We start from the raw sequence: 18,097 nt of genomic DNA on the forward strand, positions 1-18,097 counted from the left end.
TGCATCTAATAGATTGTTGAAGCAGAGATCTCCATTCTCCTTAGGCCAAATAATAAAAAGAACAGTATGCAAAACACATTGGCCAAAATAAGAAAACTACTTTTATGAAACTGAGACTTGAAAACTTTTAATACTTGCGGTCTTTTCAGAATCACCCATCACCTGCATCCCAACTCCTCACTTCCAGCCTCCTACACAGGCCAGTGTTTGAGGAAAGGTACTCAGTGGGCCCAGTATCGAGATGTCAGACAATTACACAGCAACTTTGACTCTGCAGGCACCAGTGTAAACAAAAAGCAAGGTAAACCCCAGAGGAACGACACTGGCCAGCCAGCGCCCCAAAGTGTCTCCCAATCTCAGCAGGACAAGCACATGCAAGGGGACAATGCCTGTTCATCCTGACCCTGTCTCCAGGTTTCCTTCACAGAAATTGCCTGACATGCAAAGATTCTCTGATTGTGTGACAATTCTAGGCCATAACTCGGTAATTGCTGATAGACACTACTACATTCTGAGTGGACATACATATATTTCCTGAAATATTCCAGAAACAAACACCCAGCAAACAAAGGGTGTGTCAGAAAGGTGTCCGGGTGTACCTCCAAAACACCTGTGAAAAACCTTAAGTATAAAACTGAAATTAAGCTTTACACAGCAAAATTTTAAAGCTCCAAATCATTAATACGTGTGTTTAAATCAAAAAGTAAAAATAGGGGCTGGGGATTTAGCTCAGTGGCATAAGCGCCTGCCTTGCAAGCAGGCAGTCATGAGTTCAATCCCTAGGACCGATAAAAAGGAAAAAAAAAAAAAAAAAGTAAAAATAAAAAAAAATGAGCAATTAAGTGTCTATCATTATTTAAACTGGACACGGTGGAGAAGATGAGAGCTTATTCTGCTTGGCTTAAAGGAAAGAAAAGTTTAATACAGCTTCTAAAAGTCCATTTACAATCTAATTGCCTCTCACGTATCATAAAACTGAAGCCCAAAAAGTTCAAATGTCTCATCTAAGGCCATGTATCTTACTAGTATGGATTAAAACAAACTTCTTTAGTAACTAATCCCAATTGTTTCCTCTCTGCCACATTCCATTTCCCAAAAATTCAATATTCATCTTGATTGTTGGCCCAAATTATTTGCCTACTATATAGATATTAACATTGCTTCTACATGAATGACCCAAGCAATTCTTTCCAGAGACCAGCTTCTGAAATTACTATTACACGGTATTAGTATCTGCCTTCATTTAGGGCTGACTTTTAGAATATAATAAGTGAGTCAGTTCAACTGTTAGGTAAGCACTTCCTCATTGTACAAGAAAAAAGTTCAAGGTGGAGACCCTGATATCTGTCTTCTGCTACCAGCTCATGCTGGTTCCTGAAGCTCAGGGTGACAGCTCAGCCTGTGACTATGTGGGCTCCAAGACAATCTCCTGATGCCATAAGATGTGTCCTAGGATGACCTTTCTTCTCAGCCCACTATCACCATCCATCTTTTATCTGCGGCTGAGCGGCCCCGTGAGGGTCTGTCACAAGGTGACAGCAGCACCTCTGTGTACTTCACACACACAGTCCTCACTTTGGTCCAGCTATGAGAACAAAGCCAGTGGACTCCAAAGCCCTTGACCTTCTTCCAAGACACCACCGGCACTCAGGGAGCAATCACAGAGTGCACAGTGCTCGTTCCCCAGATGAGGAAGGCAGGCTCTTGCATTCTTCTCTTTTCGGGATTATTTAGCAACATCAGGGAAATGGGGAAAAGATAGATGTAAAAATGTAAAATGAAAAGCAGGTACTGTCAGCTCCCTGGTTACTTAGAGATTTTTCTACCCCTGACTCTAGAGCTGCCCCAGTCAGCCCTGTCAAGTTAAATAAGAAGACCTAGTTAGCAGTCATAGGAGGAGGGCACTGAATTTCTTACCTGCTGCCCATGAAAGCCAAGAACACTGTATTAAAAGACAAACTTTTGGAGTTTTTCAAAAGAAAAAAAAAAAAAAAAAAAAAAAACCTAAACATTGAACAAAACAACAGAAGTAGTTACTAAAGGATATCAGTTCACCAAATATGCCTGTAATGAGAACATAATTTCTACTGCCTAACCACATAGCAAAAGTTGAGAACCCCTTTCCTGCGGCATGGGGGGGGGGTTGATCCCGCATATTGTGAAGGACATTTGTCATGAACTTTTCAGAGAGTTTGCCATTCAGTGTCATGTGTTCTCCTTTTGCTTAGCACCATAACTAGACAAATAGGGGAAATAGCAGAAGGCACAGTTGTTAGCAAGGATTACAAAATTCAGGTCGATGGGCCCACCAATGATGACAACATGACTGTGTTTGTTGTAGTGTGATCTACTTTTTCAGGATCATGTGCATAAGAATATGTTATGAGCACTTCTTTTCCCCAGCAACATTACTGTTGCAGGACTATCTGAGTCTCTGAATAATTCCTTACCAGGAAATCTGAATTTTTCACTGGTAAACACACGGACAAACTGGCTGCTATGACCAAACACTTTTCTGGTTTCACTACTCAACTCAAAAAGCTTGTTTTGGAATGTGAGTCTACACCCTCTATCATCCATAGGGAAATGTTGGCTATCTGAAAAATGCCACTGAACTTAACATTGTTGTGTAGGGTATGATTAACTTATCAGCCATGTAAATGGTCTGAAGTGGATTAAAGACTGGTGGTCAACTTAAACACTAGCTGAACTGGATCAGCATGGTGCTAAATGTAGATCAGCCAACTGATCTACACCTGAGGAAAGTTACCAGCATAAAATTGAGACCTGGAGAGGACATTTAGTGTCATTGGTTCTTCACTGCTTTGAGGGTTTTCCTAAGTGTTCTTGTTGTTTGGAGCCCTTGATTCTCCTGGAGGAACTTGTCAGGCTCACTTCTCTGATATGAATTCGGCTGTTAACGTTGGAGGAGCTCTACTCATTGCTAAGAATGACCGAAGTTCACTTTGCAGGAGCTCTGGTCCTTACTTTGAGCATAGCTTCCTGGCTCTGCAAGGGAAGTCGTGCTGTTTAATCTCCAGGAGAAACTTCTCACGCTGGCTTCCTGGAATGTACTTAGTTGTTATCGTCTGAGGATCTTGGGACTTCGTTGTTGCTCAGGATGCTGTGGCACTTTTCAGAGAAACCCTGCCCTTATTTTAAATGTTTCTTCTTCACTCCACTGTGGAAATCTCAGCCTACTGGCATAGATCCTTCATCCCACTGGTACAGACTTTGTAGCTTCCATTGCTGACCTTGGGGTCTTCCCAGGACAGATCCATGAAACAGAGTTGCATGTGTCATTGTCATGGGCTTTAGGCCTCCAGTAGGACCCATGGGAGGCATTAACACAGGCTCTGGGGTCTTCAACTGGACTCATGTAGGACATTGCTGTGGGATCCAGGCTCTTGGCTGGATTCTCTAGGTCTTAAGTGTGTGGACAGATCTCCTGCACTTCTTGTATTTGACTCTGGGTGACTATCATAAAATACTACTATAAATCATGTGCCCTGTACATAATTGTTTTCCTTGTAATCTTTGACTAGAACATGGACTTAACTTACATCTGTTCACACAGCTCTGTAAAATGGACACACAACACACATCATCTGTTATTTACAGAAGTGACATGGTTTTCTAAAGGTAGATCACTGGCCAGAGTTTTTGAGCTATGAGAGCCACATCAGAGATTTCTTTTATAAACAGTTACCACTGGCAGAACATTCCAGTGACAGAACAAGTTCCAAAACTTGTTTACTGGTGTGACCTATTTACGTTTCTTAGTGAACTAATCTGTCACTTCAGGGAAGAAAGACAGCCGTGTTAAAGCTAGCAGATAAAGTGGATTCATTCGGATTCAAACTGGAATTATGGCAGTATGAGTGACTATTCAAATTTCTGACATGTTTCAAACCTTAGCAGAGATTTCAAAAGAGACTGAACCAGGACTTTCTTCCTCCCAGCTGGCACATGATCACCTATCTCAGCTGTCAAAGGGTTTGAACATTACTTCCCAACCAGAACAGATTCCAGAACTAGGAATGAATGGATCTGTAACTCACTTGAGAATAATCTAAGTGAGTCAACTTTGTCCTAAAGAGGATCAAATTGCATGAGATCACAAAGGACAGTGGCCTTAAAACTTTGCTAGAGACAACTGAAAATATCCAAGTGCTCTATATTAAAGTCAAGGCAGAATGTCCTGAGACTGCCACAAGAGCACTGAAGAGCTTGTTTCAACTTCCAGCGTGTTATCTGTGTGAAGCAGAGTTAGCTACAGTGGCCCGAAAGTGAAAGCATGTTACAGAGTAGACTGGACGTAAGCAACACACTTTGAGTGTCACTGTCTTTCTTCACCTCCAAATTTAGCTGCAAGGAAACAAGCTCAGATTTCCTACGGATCCCGCGTTATGGTGAGTTGTATTGTTATTTCTTTACGTACAATGTGATAATACAAGAAAGAAAGTGCACACTAAATGTGATGTGATTGTATCATCTGGAAAAAACCAATGCCTCACCTCAGTCCATGAGAGACCATTTTCCATAAAACTGGTCTCAGGTACCAAAAACATTACAGATCATAGACCTAAACCATCTCCCTGCAAGCTCCTGTTCCCAGAAGATCTGGACATGATCTATTTAGATGGAGCTTCTTGAAGCAAGTTGCTTTCCAGGTGTCCCCACGCTATCTTAGTGCTCTCTCCCCCTTCCTCTGTACTGGACACCGAACCTGGCACACAGCTCTGTCACTGAGACAGGGTCTTCTTGTCACTCACTCGCAGAGACTGGGCTGGAACTTGAAACCCTCCTGTCCCTAACTTCCAGGGTACTGACATTTCAGGTGAATGCCACACACCCTGCTCCTTAGTGTCTTCTTAAGTTTTTCAACAGCTGTTTAGTAAGGAAGGAAAAAAGAGGTAAATCTGGTGAGCAAATGTGAGAGCTTCAACATTACCATCAGCTATGGCACGGGATGGGCATTCTCCTAAGTTTAAACCTCACTTCATTCTCTCTTGAGATCATACATCGAGCCAGGGAACACAGAGGAAGCTGCCTGGCACCGCAAAGCTCCTAAGTGTTAAAGCTGTGGGCTCCACATATATTCTCTTGGCTCCAGGATTTGCTTTTATTCCAAAAGTGGCTACTGCTTACTCAGCTTAGGGGACCACATCACATTCACATTTTAAAGGCAAATTCAAAGGAGTTCCTGGGCCCAGAGATTTAGCTCAGTGGTACAAGTGCCTGCCTGTCATCGTAAGGTCATGAGTTTGAATCCTGGCACGGAAAAAATTTTTTTAAATCTCCAGTGCAGGTAGATTGAATCTCTGGGTAGGAAGGCCTGCCTTCCTGTTTCTGCTCCATCACTTTCTGGTATATGGCTCTGCGTTAGCTCTTATGCCCCATTTGCCCAAGTGAGAATCCTCACCTGTAGAGACTGAAATAGCTGGCTTTTCCTGGGTGTTTGCTCTGCACTGAGCTCTATTTTAAGCATTTCACAAATGCTCTTTCAGTCACTTCTCACAAGATCCTAAGATAAAGCTGCATACATTGCCCTGAATCTATCCAAGTTGGTCCTGCTAATAAACACCCAAGTTGGGAAAGGAACTCAGGCCTGTCTGCCACGGTCTTACCCGAATTTCCACCTCACATTAACCCACACCTCTCAGGTGTCCTACAGGACAGGGGAAGACACATTCTCTGTAACACTTCATAATCAGTGTCCTCCTTTCTCCTGGCTTCTGTGCTCTTTTCTATTGCATTTACTGCCTGCGGCTCACAATTTAGCACTCAGTTATGTGCCCTATAAAATTATCCTCCTTAAATATAAATTTTATGTCTCCCAAAAAGACCATAATCTCCTAGCAGTCAGGAACCATATCTTACAGAATCATAGAATTAGAAAAGTATAAAATGTTGTATTGTAAAATTACCTTTTTTAAAAGAATGTCAACACTTTGTGAAAGAAATCATATTTGTAATCTCAGCTCATCTGGCTGAAAACCATTGAGCTGGTTTAATCTTACCCCTTCAGGTATAAAACAAAAAGTATTGACTTAGTGACATTCAGTTGGTGTGTCAGTGGCAGGAGTAAAGCAATACTCTTTGGCTAATATTCCCTCCATGATTGCTTTGCCATGGAAATCTTCAGCACTTTCTGCCTCCCTCAGTGTCTTTGCTGTCGTGGCCCTGGTGCAGAAATATTGGACCAACTACCCTGACTCTGGAAACTCAGACAGAAGGACTTGCGAATCATGCAGTGCCAAAGTGCTCAAAGGAAAAAGAATTAACAGCATCTGCGATGATAAATGATGTTGGCATTCCCCTAAACAATCATATGCTGATGTCCTGTCCTTACACTGGTGGGATGAGGAGATAAGGTCTCTGGATGGTGACTAGGGGTTACTAAGGAAGGACCCTAACAGATCCTCAGCTCTTGTGTCACATAAAAACTTGGGAGAAGAAGCTGTCTATGAGATCAAGCCCTCTCAGGACCCTAAGTATGCTGTGCTTTGCTCTGGAACTTTCTGGACGCCAGAACTATGAAACATAAATTGCTATTGTTTATAAAACATCCAGTTAATGGTATAGCAGAGTAAGTGATCTAGGCATGGTAACTATAAAAGCCTTTCAGCTTCCCTTGATTTCCATGAATCTCTTCAACTCAGACCCCTAGGAACGGTATTAGCACTTTCACATCATAAGCTTTTTTTTTTTTTTTTTAATTTACTGGGATGTATTTAGGAGATTCAGAAGAGATAAACATTTAATGTCAACCTTGTCCAGCTTTTGTTTTCTAATATTTTACTAGCACTTTTAATATTGAAATATTATTAAGTATGAAACAACATAGGTCTATTACATTGTTCTCATTTGCCACAGACAATCTGAAAATACAAAAAATGTAGAGAAAAAGAGTTGGGCATAAGCACCTACTCAGTCCTTATTTGTAACCTGTTTATTTGTTTGAAGAGGAGATTTTGCAATCTGTCTTTTCTACGTGCTTGTATATACATGTATGGGGGTTCATTCATAATATTTTTCTACTGTTTTAATTGGGAAATAATATATAAGATGCCTTACATCTTACACCATAAAGTGCATTTTTCAATACATATTGAATAGTCTTTTAAATATTGTTTTAATATGCACTACATTGCACTACATGAATATACTGTAATTTTATTAAATCTCTATTAGTGCATACTGAGATTGCTGCTGGTTTTTTTCTGATAAATATGGCCATTTGCTTCATTTATTAATCAAAATCTTCTGATGTAAACAACTCTGCTTGACACTTTCATTGGGATACATTGCTATAAATAAATATTCCCAGAACTTTTGATACACACTATCAAATTAACCCCAAGAAAGATGGTAACAATTTCATTTTCATCAGCAATGCATAAAGCTCCTATTTCCTGAAACATCTCCACAAATAAGTGACAGATATATATGTAAATACATAATATACAGAGTCACATATATAAATTTAGTATAATTGGTATCTAATTCTCATTCAAATTGGCTTTGTTTAATTACCCCTAAACTTGAATAAATATTTTGAAAGCTTTGCATGTATTCTAGTAAAGGCTCTAAATGACCCATACAATTGCAAATCTGCACACATGCACAACACTTTCTTTTTGGAAACAAAACTTGAATTTTGTTTTGACCTGTTAGCCGACTGCTCTAAGTAATACATCTTGACTCAAGATAATTTTATTTATCTTCCCAAGACGCATTTATGAATAGGTACATGAAGCTACTTTCTGCCAATGAAACGTGAAAAGAAATCTACTGGGATTGAATTTCTGATAGTTATCACTGGTCTTAAGAAGGAATGGTAATTTCCCTTCTAAATTTGGGAGGAGATAGTGAAACTATTACAGTCTTTCTTGGGGATAACTTGACAGCATGTACCAAAAGGTCTAGAAATATTTATTTCCAGCAGCTTATCCCAAGATCTGAAGTTTAGAGTTGTTTCAGCAATTTTGAGACTTGAGAAGATGCAGGATTTCTTCTCAGTTACCTTGAAGAAAGAAAACAAGACCCTAAGACATTCCAGTGTCCTTTAAAAATATATGGAAAAAACTACTCATAAGTATGCACTAAGTCTTTAAGATAAAAATAATATAAAACGTTAGGGTGATAAAGAAAAATGTCCAGTTATTTTCTGACCCAAATGGGGAGACAGTGGGGCTACCAAACTAGCCTCTACAGTTTTGTAAATGCTAATGCATTATAATGAGCTGCCTTCCTTATGTAAAATTTAATTGTTATTCCAAATGCACAACTCCAATAATAGAGTGTACAGAAATATTAACAAGCCTTTTATGATGAATTTGGGTCAAGGGCAACACAGTACTTAATAGGTTTGTGCACGAAATCCCTAGGGCAAGCTCCATAATTTATCCTCGCTGTTCTACAGCCCCTAACGTGATTTGGAGTTTTTATAATAGAGGCTGAAATACAAAAGAGCTGCCACTTACACCCAACAAAAGACCAAACATGCAACATATCCTTCCGATTTATTTCTATCATGAAGTTTAAGGTAAACTTGGGATAATCTCCTGAAGATATATTTCCTGGATTTACTACACATTGGCATTATTTTAGCATTATTACTTTTAGTAGGACATGAGGAAAAACTAAACTTAATGTAAGAAGCTAAACTGCAATCTTTCTTTAGAGGGATCGATTAAGTTTGTTCTCTTCTGTTGACTTTCACATGGTACCTGATGGGCAAAGCTACCTGATCCAAAGGTGTCTGAGCAAGTAATATAACTTTCCATAATTTCTTCAATTCAGTTTGATGAATAATTCAGAGCCCCTGTTCTTCCACGGAAATTTCTTGGTTGTTTCGAGCATTCTCTACTTTCATCAGGGTGTATCACGGCTCCAGAGATTTCCAATTAATCACAGCATGGACAGAGAGGGAGTAATCTGGCCCTGGCCCAGGGGACACTCTAGGTCATCATGGAGATGAGCTACGCCTCTGTAGAAGCCAGGTCCTGCAGCAGCCTGGCCATCCTAGAAGGCTCGGGATCTCCCACAGAGACCTCTGCCGCCCTCTTGCTCTGTGTCTTGTGAGTTCATAGTGCAGCTCTGAAAACAGGACCCTTCCTTCAAATGCTGTTCACGTCTTTGCCTGCATTAGTTCCTCAATTCCGCGTCACTCATGACAGCTTAGGGGAATTCTTCTCTAGTCCTCAAAAGAAGGTTTTTCTCTTCTCATTACCCTGTAATATTCTCCCACCTGCCAGCTCCTTCTATTCTGCACTAAAGCAGTAAACGTCAAACCTGACTGCACATTCAAAGCATTTGTAAGTCTGAGCAAATGTGACCTCAATGCTGCATCATAGCCCTAAACCCAAGGATATTAAAACCCCTAAGAATGCATCCCAGGCCCTGATACCTTATTTTATTTTATATTGTACTTGATTTATAATGTCTCAATTATTTCTACCTTGAAGTGAGAACTGGCCATCTCCACCTGGATGGATTAAAAATTCTGGAACCCTACTTCTGACACAGTCACATATCCTTTCTGGGGAACAGAAGAGGAAGGAAAAGAAACTAATTATCTAAGTGAAAAGAAGAAAAATGGCAAAGACATCGAAACAAAGGCAAGCATCTCATGACTCCCATCAGACCTGCTAGGTGGGTTTTGGGATATTCAAAGGTACACGGCTTAATTTCACTTTTATTATCTGATTTACCAGCAAGTTTTTTCTGATAAACAAAAACAGTACTGTAATCTATGAAGCTTTGGATGTAGCATTTTTACTATCATTTTTTTTTCTTTGAAAAGCAAAACAAAAAAGAAAAAAAATGTAAAATTTCAAAAAATAGCAAATTAATACTAGTTAATATATTTCATATTGTAATACTAAAGGTACTTGCTCAGATTATGATATTTTAAAATAATTAATCAAATGAGATAACTGATCAAACAAACAATGAAAACACTGATCTTTTTGATGAACTTACACAGATTAATAGTTTAGTTGTCTATCTTGCATATATATAAATATGTATTTATATATACATGTAAATAAATATATATACATATAATATTTCCCCTTCTTTCTTGTCTCATTTCCCCTATCCCAGTTGTTCCTTCATTTTGATTGCTTTCTTTCTTTTTCATTATCACAGTATCTATTCTACATTTTGGATATTATTACTTTTTCAGCTATTTTTTTCACTAGGGAGACAATACAATATCTACATATGTGAGTCTGATTTATCTCACTTATGAGAATGGCCTCAAGTTGTAGCCATTCACCTATAAGCCTCAAGTTTACTCTTCTTTATAGCCAAGTGATATACCATTGTATAGAAATACCACATCTTTTTTATCCATTCCTCAGTTGGCAGGCATTTGAGTTGTTTCCAAGATTTAGCTAGTACAAACTGTGCTGCTATAAATAGATGCACATCATTGTGGTATGATGTTTTTAATTCTTTTCGGAAGATGCCCAGAAGGGGAATAGCTGGATTGAATAGAATTTCCAATCTTAGTTTTTTTGAGTAATCTCCACACTGATTTCCCCAGTGGTCGAACTAGTCTACACTTCCAGCTACAGCAGAGAAGGGATCCTTCTTCCCCACAGCCCCGCCAGCATCTGTTGGTGGTGGGCTCCTGGTGACAGCCATTTTTGAACTACAGTGAAATGGACTGTAGGCCCACGACCTGTGTGTGATGCACAGTGATTCTGTTCAGCGTGGGGGTTGATGCATCTTGCCATCTTCACTCCCCTGACCCTGCTGCCTGCTTACACCTGCTTTCCTCTTCACCAGCATCACCTCTTCAGAGACCCAAAGCCAAGTCAATGTCCAGCAACTTGCCCCTAAGGTGAACCAGTCTCCAAAACTAATCAAGATAGTCATCCAAAGCAAACACAAGGTGTGTGCTCAGAAGAAAAGGACAATCCACGAATAATTTAGGATCCCACATTATCAAGTTAGAGAACATTCTATCTAGTTCCACATCGTATGCCTCTGCTCAGCGAGAAAACTTCAAGTATTGCACGATGGAAAATGTTCTCTACTTCATCACCTCTGGGCAGAAGCTGTGCTCCAGAAACCTCACCTAAACTTTCCAACAACTCACTCTTACTCCGAAGGCATTTAAACAGTTGCCTAACCTCTTTGCATTATGAGGTGCTTACTCCAAGCCCTTAAATTAATAGATTAGTGTATTTTACTCTTTAAGCCTTCTCTGTTTCAAATACATGTTTTTCCAAACTTGTGCTTCATGCCAACATCAAGAAAATAAAAACCCCTTTAGTGAGGTAATAGAAATCACATGAGACATTGGTTATCTCACTTTTTCCCTTTATGTCTTGCCTCCACAGGAAATTTTTGGCACAAAAATGAGTGCTTACCCATTACCGTCAAGCGCCTGTCTTACTGTGCACACTTTCTTTGTAAATCACAGGGACCCTGCTTTCAAACTGCTTGCATCACTAATGATAACATCTTATCAAACAGCCAAAGCATGAGGAGTTTAACTGGAATACCGGAACGTTAGAGCCCAAGAAATCAGCAGATTGACCACTCCAAAACCGAAAAGAATACAGGAAAGAACAAACCCCATAAAATGCTAATCAGTGACTTTTCCAGTTATAGACTTTATAAAAGAACAAGTGTAGCTAAGAAGTCCCTTACAGCAGATAAAATGATCCAAGCTCCAATTAATTTCAAGGCCACAAAATGTCCTCCATTGTCAAAGGCCAAACCCTTCCATGCGATACCTGACCAACAAGCACTCTGGCTGCCTACTTCAATGTAATGCTATTTTTCTCAAAGTTAATTTCTCACATAGTAAAACATTTAATTATAATGGAAGAAAAAATAGCCTGAATCTATTTTTAAAACTCATATATCTAAGCTCCTCAGTGTTACCATAGGCAACTGGGACTTCAATTTCAAACCACACACTCATACATGTATGCACACAGGTACACAGGCAGAAATACTGGGTGTGGAAATCAGTTATGCAGACGAACTTTCTCATATTATTAGTTCTCTTTCAAATGTGGGGGTGAAATTATGGAAGAGAGTTATTTAAGTAAAAGTATTTTTGCATACTAGGTGCTAAATGTAGCAATACAGATACGGTGCAGAGGGAACAAATTAGAAAACATTGCTTTGTCATGCTCACCTGTGCAAGAGAAGTCATCTACACGAATGTAACCCGGGACACAGTCACAGCGGTATAAGCCTGGCAGGTTCACACATACAGTATTGGCATGACAGTAATGCATCTTAGCAGCACATTCATCAATATCTGGAAGGAAAAAAAAAAAGAATATCTGTTTAGTCAAGAAATTAAAACAAAGTGGGATCATCTTACAACGAAATTACAAAAGGCAAATGCTCACTGAAGTCAAGAGAAAAAAGAGACGCAGTAAAACCAAAGCCCAAGCACAAGTTAAGTGGTGCATTAGATCCTATCCTGAGTGAAAAGTGCTTCTAGGAAAATGCATGTGAGACGTAACAGTGAAGAGTCCAGGAAGGATGAAGACAAAATCAATTATTCATCTCTAACCAAGGAGGCGATTGTAGCTAAAGATTCAAAATCAAGGAGTTCTGCCTCCCGTGAGCTGATACCAGTTAATATTTATTGAGCATCTACACTACATAGAAAGCTTTTATTAGAGAGACCAAAAGAATCTAGACCCTCTCTGCTCGTGTAGAGCCAAGACATGCTCTAACCCACCTATTAGGAAATGTTGCTGCAGCCATTTCTTCCTCTGTTGAGAACAGAGACAGCAGCTGTGTTCTAACGCAAGTCAGTGCTTTCATCCTTTGGCCTGGGGACCCAGCCCACGTGATAGAATAACAGGCTGACTCCACAAAAACTGCTGTTCTCTTTGGCACAGAAGTCAGAGTACCATCTATTTTTTTCCATAAAAGTTTATGATAAGAACTTACAACTTTCAGTAGACAGAATATTTTTCTGGAAATTATGAGTTCAAAAATGGATTTAGGATCATTTTATTCTAATTGCTGATAAGGGATGATGACAGAGGCAGATTATAGCACAGAAACCCAAGATGGAAAATGTGAGCTCTGTTTGTGGCTTCACTATTTAACAGCCAATGACTTGCATTTACCCTCAGTACCCGGGATTCCCATCAGTTTGTTCTCAGGATCAGTTCTGAATCTAAAGTTCTGTGTCTTTGAAGACATCATCCAACTTGATAAAAATGCAAATCCTTGAACGAATTACAAACATTTGTAAATTCTAGCAAAGCAATATTCAGAGAAGTTAAATACCTGACACAAAATCACCTACTGCACTCAGATATGCTGTATTTTGGGATTGAACTCATAGACCAATGTCTTATTCACTATTATTTACTTCAAAAACACTCGCTGACAATGCTAGTTTGTCAAATAGTGTTTCAGTGAAGATAATCACTAATGTTCTACCACCCTTAATACACAGAAACTAAGGATAAAAATGACTACATTGGATCACTAGAAAACTCATTTTTATATTTATTATTAAGAGAAAAATATATTGATTTGTTTCCTAATAAAACACGCTGATATAACAGCAGACCATATTCAGTGTTAAAGACTTAGGTAGGGCTGTAAATAAAAACTACTTTTGTATCATTGAGATCTTAAAAAGAGACCCACGGATAGCAAGAGTCTTGTAACCATGATATGAGACACAACACTAGAAATTGGTGACAGGACTCAGGTAATCAACAATTTCCTGCGCTGGTCTTCATCTCACGGTTGCTTCCAGGGGACCCAACCCAGAGCCAGAATCCTGAGGGAAGCAAGGAATTACTGCAGTGATGGTGCTAGAACACACAAGCTAAAAGATGGAATCACAGAATATTAAGATTAAGGAACATAGAAGGGCAGAAAGAGTGAAGTACTGAGAGTGACAGTTTGGATACCCAGGAGGAACCAGGTGTTGGGAAAGTTTGGTCTGGATTACTGATGTCCATAAAATCTCACCCATTTTCAGAGAACACAAATGAACCTCTCCACTCTCTCTTAATAAAAGCCTGACCATATGACCGAGCATGGAATCTGAGCACAGGCACTCAAGTATCACTTCTAGGTACAAGGTCCAAGCCAGTATCTGGCTTAGCACATTTTCCTATTCTTGTCTTCCACATCACAGAAGTGCAGAGTTGAATAGTCCTTCCTGCTGGGGCTCTAGGTGAGAAACTGGCCACCTGGCTGAACTGTTGAATCTGTTATATAACCTAGAAATGTATTCTTATGGAGTTAAGACATTGAGCCTCCTCTGACTACTACAAAGGTAACTGTGAAAGGCAACTCAAAGAAAAAGATCACAAAGATTGATCTGAAAAGGTAAATCAGAATTCACCAAGTAGAGAATGAAGATGCGTACCCAGAAGGACACCTTGGAGACTAAATTTTTCTCTGTAGATTTATGAAAGGGGAGAATCACTTAATTATGACTCCCAAAGAGTATTAGTTAAGCTGCTACCAAGGCCAGAAGCAAAGTGATGAACAAAATGCCATCCTAGGTTTCAACTGCCTAACAAATGATTGAAACAAAACTATGACAATTCCAAGAAAGGATATGAGACCCTTTAACAAGGGGATTTGACCTCCCAGAGGGTCAGAGAAGTATTCTCTATGGAAATGATGCTCCATCTGTGATCTGAAATAGAAGTGAAACAGAGACAAGGAAGAGAAACAACACAGCAAACAGAGAACCTTCCAGAAGACTTGGTTACAGGCAGGAACTGTGCTTGTTTGAGATGTGACTCAAAAGACAAGGTTAAGACACATCCTGCCAGGTCCTGGGGGTCACATGTAGAAGCCAGCACTTTCATCAGGGCAGGGACACAATCTGATTTCTGTTTGTAAAGTATCACTCCAGCTGCAATGAGGACAATGGATTGAGCATCGCATGCTAAACCATAAATCACCTTGGTCTTTCCCTCACAGGAACATAGTCACACAAAGGTCTGCCTTGTACTGCTGAGGGGCCCAGCCATTCTACAAGATGAGAACCTAGGCAGGACTTGCCTTGAAGGTAATTCAGTCTTCACCCACCAGCCACAACTTGCGAGCAGGCTGCTGACAGCAATGACTGTGTCCCTGTCAAGGATCCTTGTCTGCTCCTCCCAGAGGACCCTCCTGTGGTCTCTCTGCAACCACTGAGAGTCCCCAGCTCACCCTGGTTTGAAGAAGTTACTTAGTCGGATGCAAATCAAACAGGCCATCCCCTTGTTTCATGGCACTCTAAGGACTTGAATCAAGATGTTTTCAAAAAATAGACAAAGGGATACTGAGAAAACGTCAAGAAGAATTGCTCATATAGATTTAACCCAATCTTTGTCCTCTGCCAACCATCCCGGACCCTGTGGCCAAACATCCTTGCTGCTCGCATGGTTTGGCTGAGAGTACATTTTGTGTCCAGTTCACAACATTTGTAATTTTGGCAGAACTAAACTGAAGCTAAAAAGCTGAAAAATGAACTGGAAAATTAAACTACCATGATCTTATCTTTGCTGCTTATCCTTCATCAGGAAAGGACATATAAAAGACACAGCCCAGTATAAATGGTGGTTAACAAATGGGAGAATCATTCAGCTGAGTCTCTAGAAGATGAAAGAAATGGAAGAAACTGCAAACTTATACTTTCAGAATAAGGAAGAAGGTGGCAGAGTGACAGATTCACCAAAATAAAGATTGCTTCTTCGTATCAGAAGATGTAGCCCAGCAGATAGTTTCAACAGGATTCAGGAGTGCTTCAAAAAAGAATCTGATTACAAGAGTCAAGACAGAATTAGCATCTTCAGAGACATGGTCTGCCTGAAGAAAATGACCTCCAGAAGAGAAAACACTGATTTTTAAAATGAGCTAAGACAACGCTGCTTTGTTCACAGAAGTAGAGAGACTCTGAGAGGTAATGGATAATTACAAAGTAGGGGAAAAAGACCTCAACTCCCTGCTGGAAGAATAAACCATTGCCAGCGACAGAGATCCGGTGGCCACAAAGCCATGGGGACTGTAACCACAGACCTGAGCTAACTCCTGGGTGCTGAACAGGGGGCTGAGGTGCTGCCTCTCCCAAGGTGATGGTCACCCAGACCAAAGGCAAGAAGGGGAAAAGCCAAAGTCTGGAGCTCAGGGCAGATGCTGAATCCATTCAAGTTCAGTCTCAAGCTAAACATCTGAATCAGCCCTCCCTACAAAAAAAAAAGTTTCTAGGAAGAACCACAATGAGCTTGAAATCGACATAATACAAGCAGACTTCAAAGACACTTCTTTAGCTACAGAGTTATTAAGATGAGCAAGCGGCTAAACAGCATGTACATTGTACACAAAACAGAACAAGAAACAGTGCCTGGCAGCTGACATTCCAAGTGCCTGTGATTTTTAGGTGTCAGACACTGGGCTAGGGACTCTACAGAGAATATCTCATCATTCAACTTAGACTTGACTACTCTACAAGATTGGTATCCCCATGCCAGGATGGATAAACTGAGTTACAATGATTCTTAGATCACTTAGAACCCAAGGCACAAAACCATTCAACATAAAATTTGGATTTGCATCCAGGAAGTCCACTTCCGAAGCTGGCAGTTTCTGCCGTGCGAAGTTTTGACATGCAGTAACACTGCTGAGCTATAGCGATGTTTACTATGCCCCAAGGTGCCATGATATCTAGGAAAACAAGCAGACTTCCAAACTCCCAAGCCTGTGTGCAGCATCCTCAGAATATTTATTCCAGAGTACCATCCTGGTTAAGGTGTTAGTGTGGACCCATCCACCACTGCTTCCTTGGCTCTATTAATCAAATTCCAACATTTTCACATACTGGAATCCAGTAACCCCAGGCCCCTGAGCAGGCAGATACGAGCATTCTGTCTGCAGTGGGAATGCGTAGCCTGGCACGGCCCCTTTCACAGGAGCTTGGTGTCTCCTATAGGATAGGAAGTTAGTGATACAGAAGCCTAGGTTTTTATAATACTGTTAAATATTGTTAAATAAACATTTATAACCCTTTTTGCTGTATGTATCAGCTGGAGTGTAGTGGAGCTCCAGTTGTGATTTATTCTTATAAATTGCTTGTCACCTTAGAAATATCAGAGCTTATCATCTGGTGGTCTTTGGAAATAATAAAAACACATGATTTACATCCCCAGGATTGCAAAGTACTTTGTTTCCATTTTTAAAAGGTGTATTTACAGACTTCACAATGAATCTTGATGTGGCATAATAGTTCTTCACATACCATCAGCCACCACCCGCATAGACGTTCAGAGCAAACTCAGACCCAAATTTAGCATCACTGTCATTAAAGTGCAGAGTCTAGAGAGCATACAGAAGTGTATGTAAAGAATCCTCTCAATAAAATAATGTGATTTATTCAGACTTACTAGGAAAGAATTCCTTATAAAAATACAATGGAGGGGCTGCATGGGGGAAGTGTCATACACTATTCCTACTGTAAGTTTAAGAGGAAAGCAGAGTGTTGGTGAAAACCAACTTACTGGGCCATATTCCATCCTAATAATCATTTGCATTTCATCTAATTTTGCCTGCCAATTCCAGGGACAACCCTCACACGCGACTGTACAGTACTTAGAATTCCATCCAACTAAGGCCCCTTGACCCCAAGCAGCACACTTGTCCTTTGCTGACTGCTGGACTGAGGGCATTAGAAATGACACTAAGAAGTCACACTAACTTCTCGTTGTTTCTAGTAGCTAACTGTGGGTTTGGGCGGGTCACTTTTTTCTGTAGTTGTGGTTTTCCAGTGTATAAAATGAGAGAGCTGGACCAGAAGGCACTTACACCCTGGTTGTGATACTCTGCACACAGTCTGGTGTTTCTGTCTCCTCATCATAGAAGCCTCCACTGGAACAATTTCTCCTGAGCCATCCCCTCTCCATGCAGAAGCCTGCAGACAGCCAGAGGCCTTCTCAAAAGGTGCTAGAAACAGTGTCTAGGTCACATGAGTAGGCATTTTTCCAGGAAACTGGGGGCAACTGGGATGAGCAAACAGATACACACACAACAGCGCAACCCTGGACAACTTTTCTAGGGGGTGGTAAAATAATCTGCACAGCAGTTTTAC

At 40.3% G+C, this 18,097-nt stretch overlaps 1 protein-coding gene across 1 annotated transcript in view; it reads right to left on the reverse strand.

The window, feature by feature from the left end:
* LOC100729132 (protein kinase C-binding protein NELL1) overlaps positions 1 to 18,097 on the reverse strand; it is a 647,616-nt gene that overhangs the window by 384,298 nt on the left and 245,221 nt on the right. The window contains exon 8 of the mRNA XM_063256783.1: positions 12,170 to 12,295. Within this exon, the coding sequence (XP_063112853.1) occupies positions 12,170 to 12,295 (126 nt within the window). The remainder of the gene's footprint in view (positions 1 to 12,169; positions 12,296 to 18,097) is intronic.

Source organism: Cavia porcellus, unplaced genomic scaffold (genome assembly GCF_034190915.1).
Source record: "Cavia porcellus strain 051 isolate PalLab524CR breed Dunkin Hartley unplaced genomic scaffold, mCavPor4.1 scaffold_9, whole genome shotgun sequence".
NCBI lineage: Eukaryota > Metazoa > Chordata > Mammalia > Rodentia > Caviidae > Cavia > Cavia porcellus.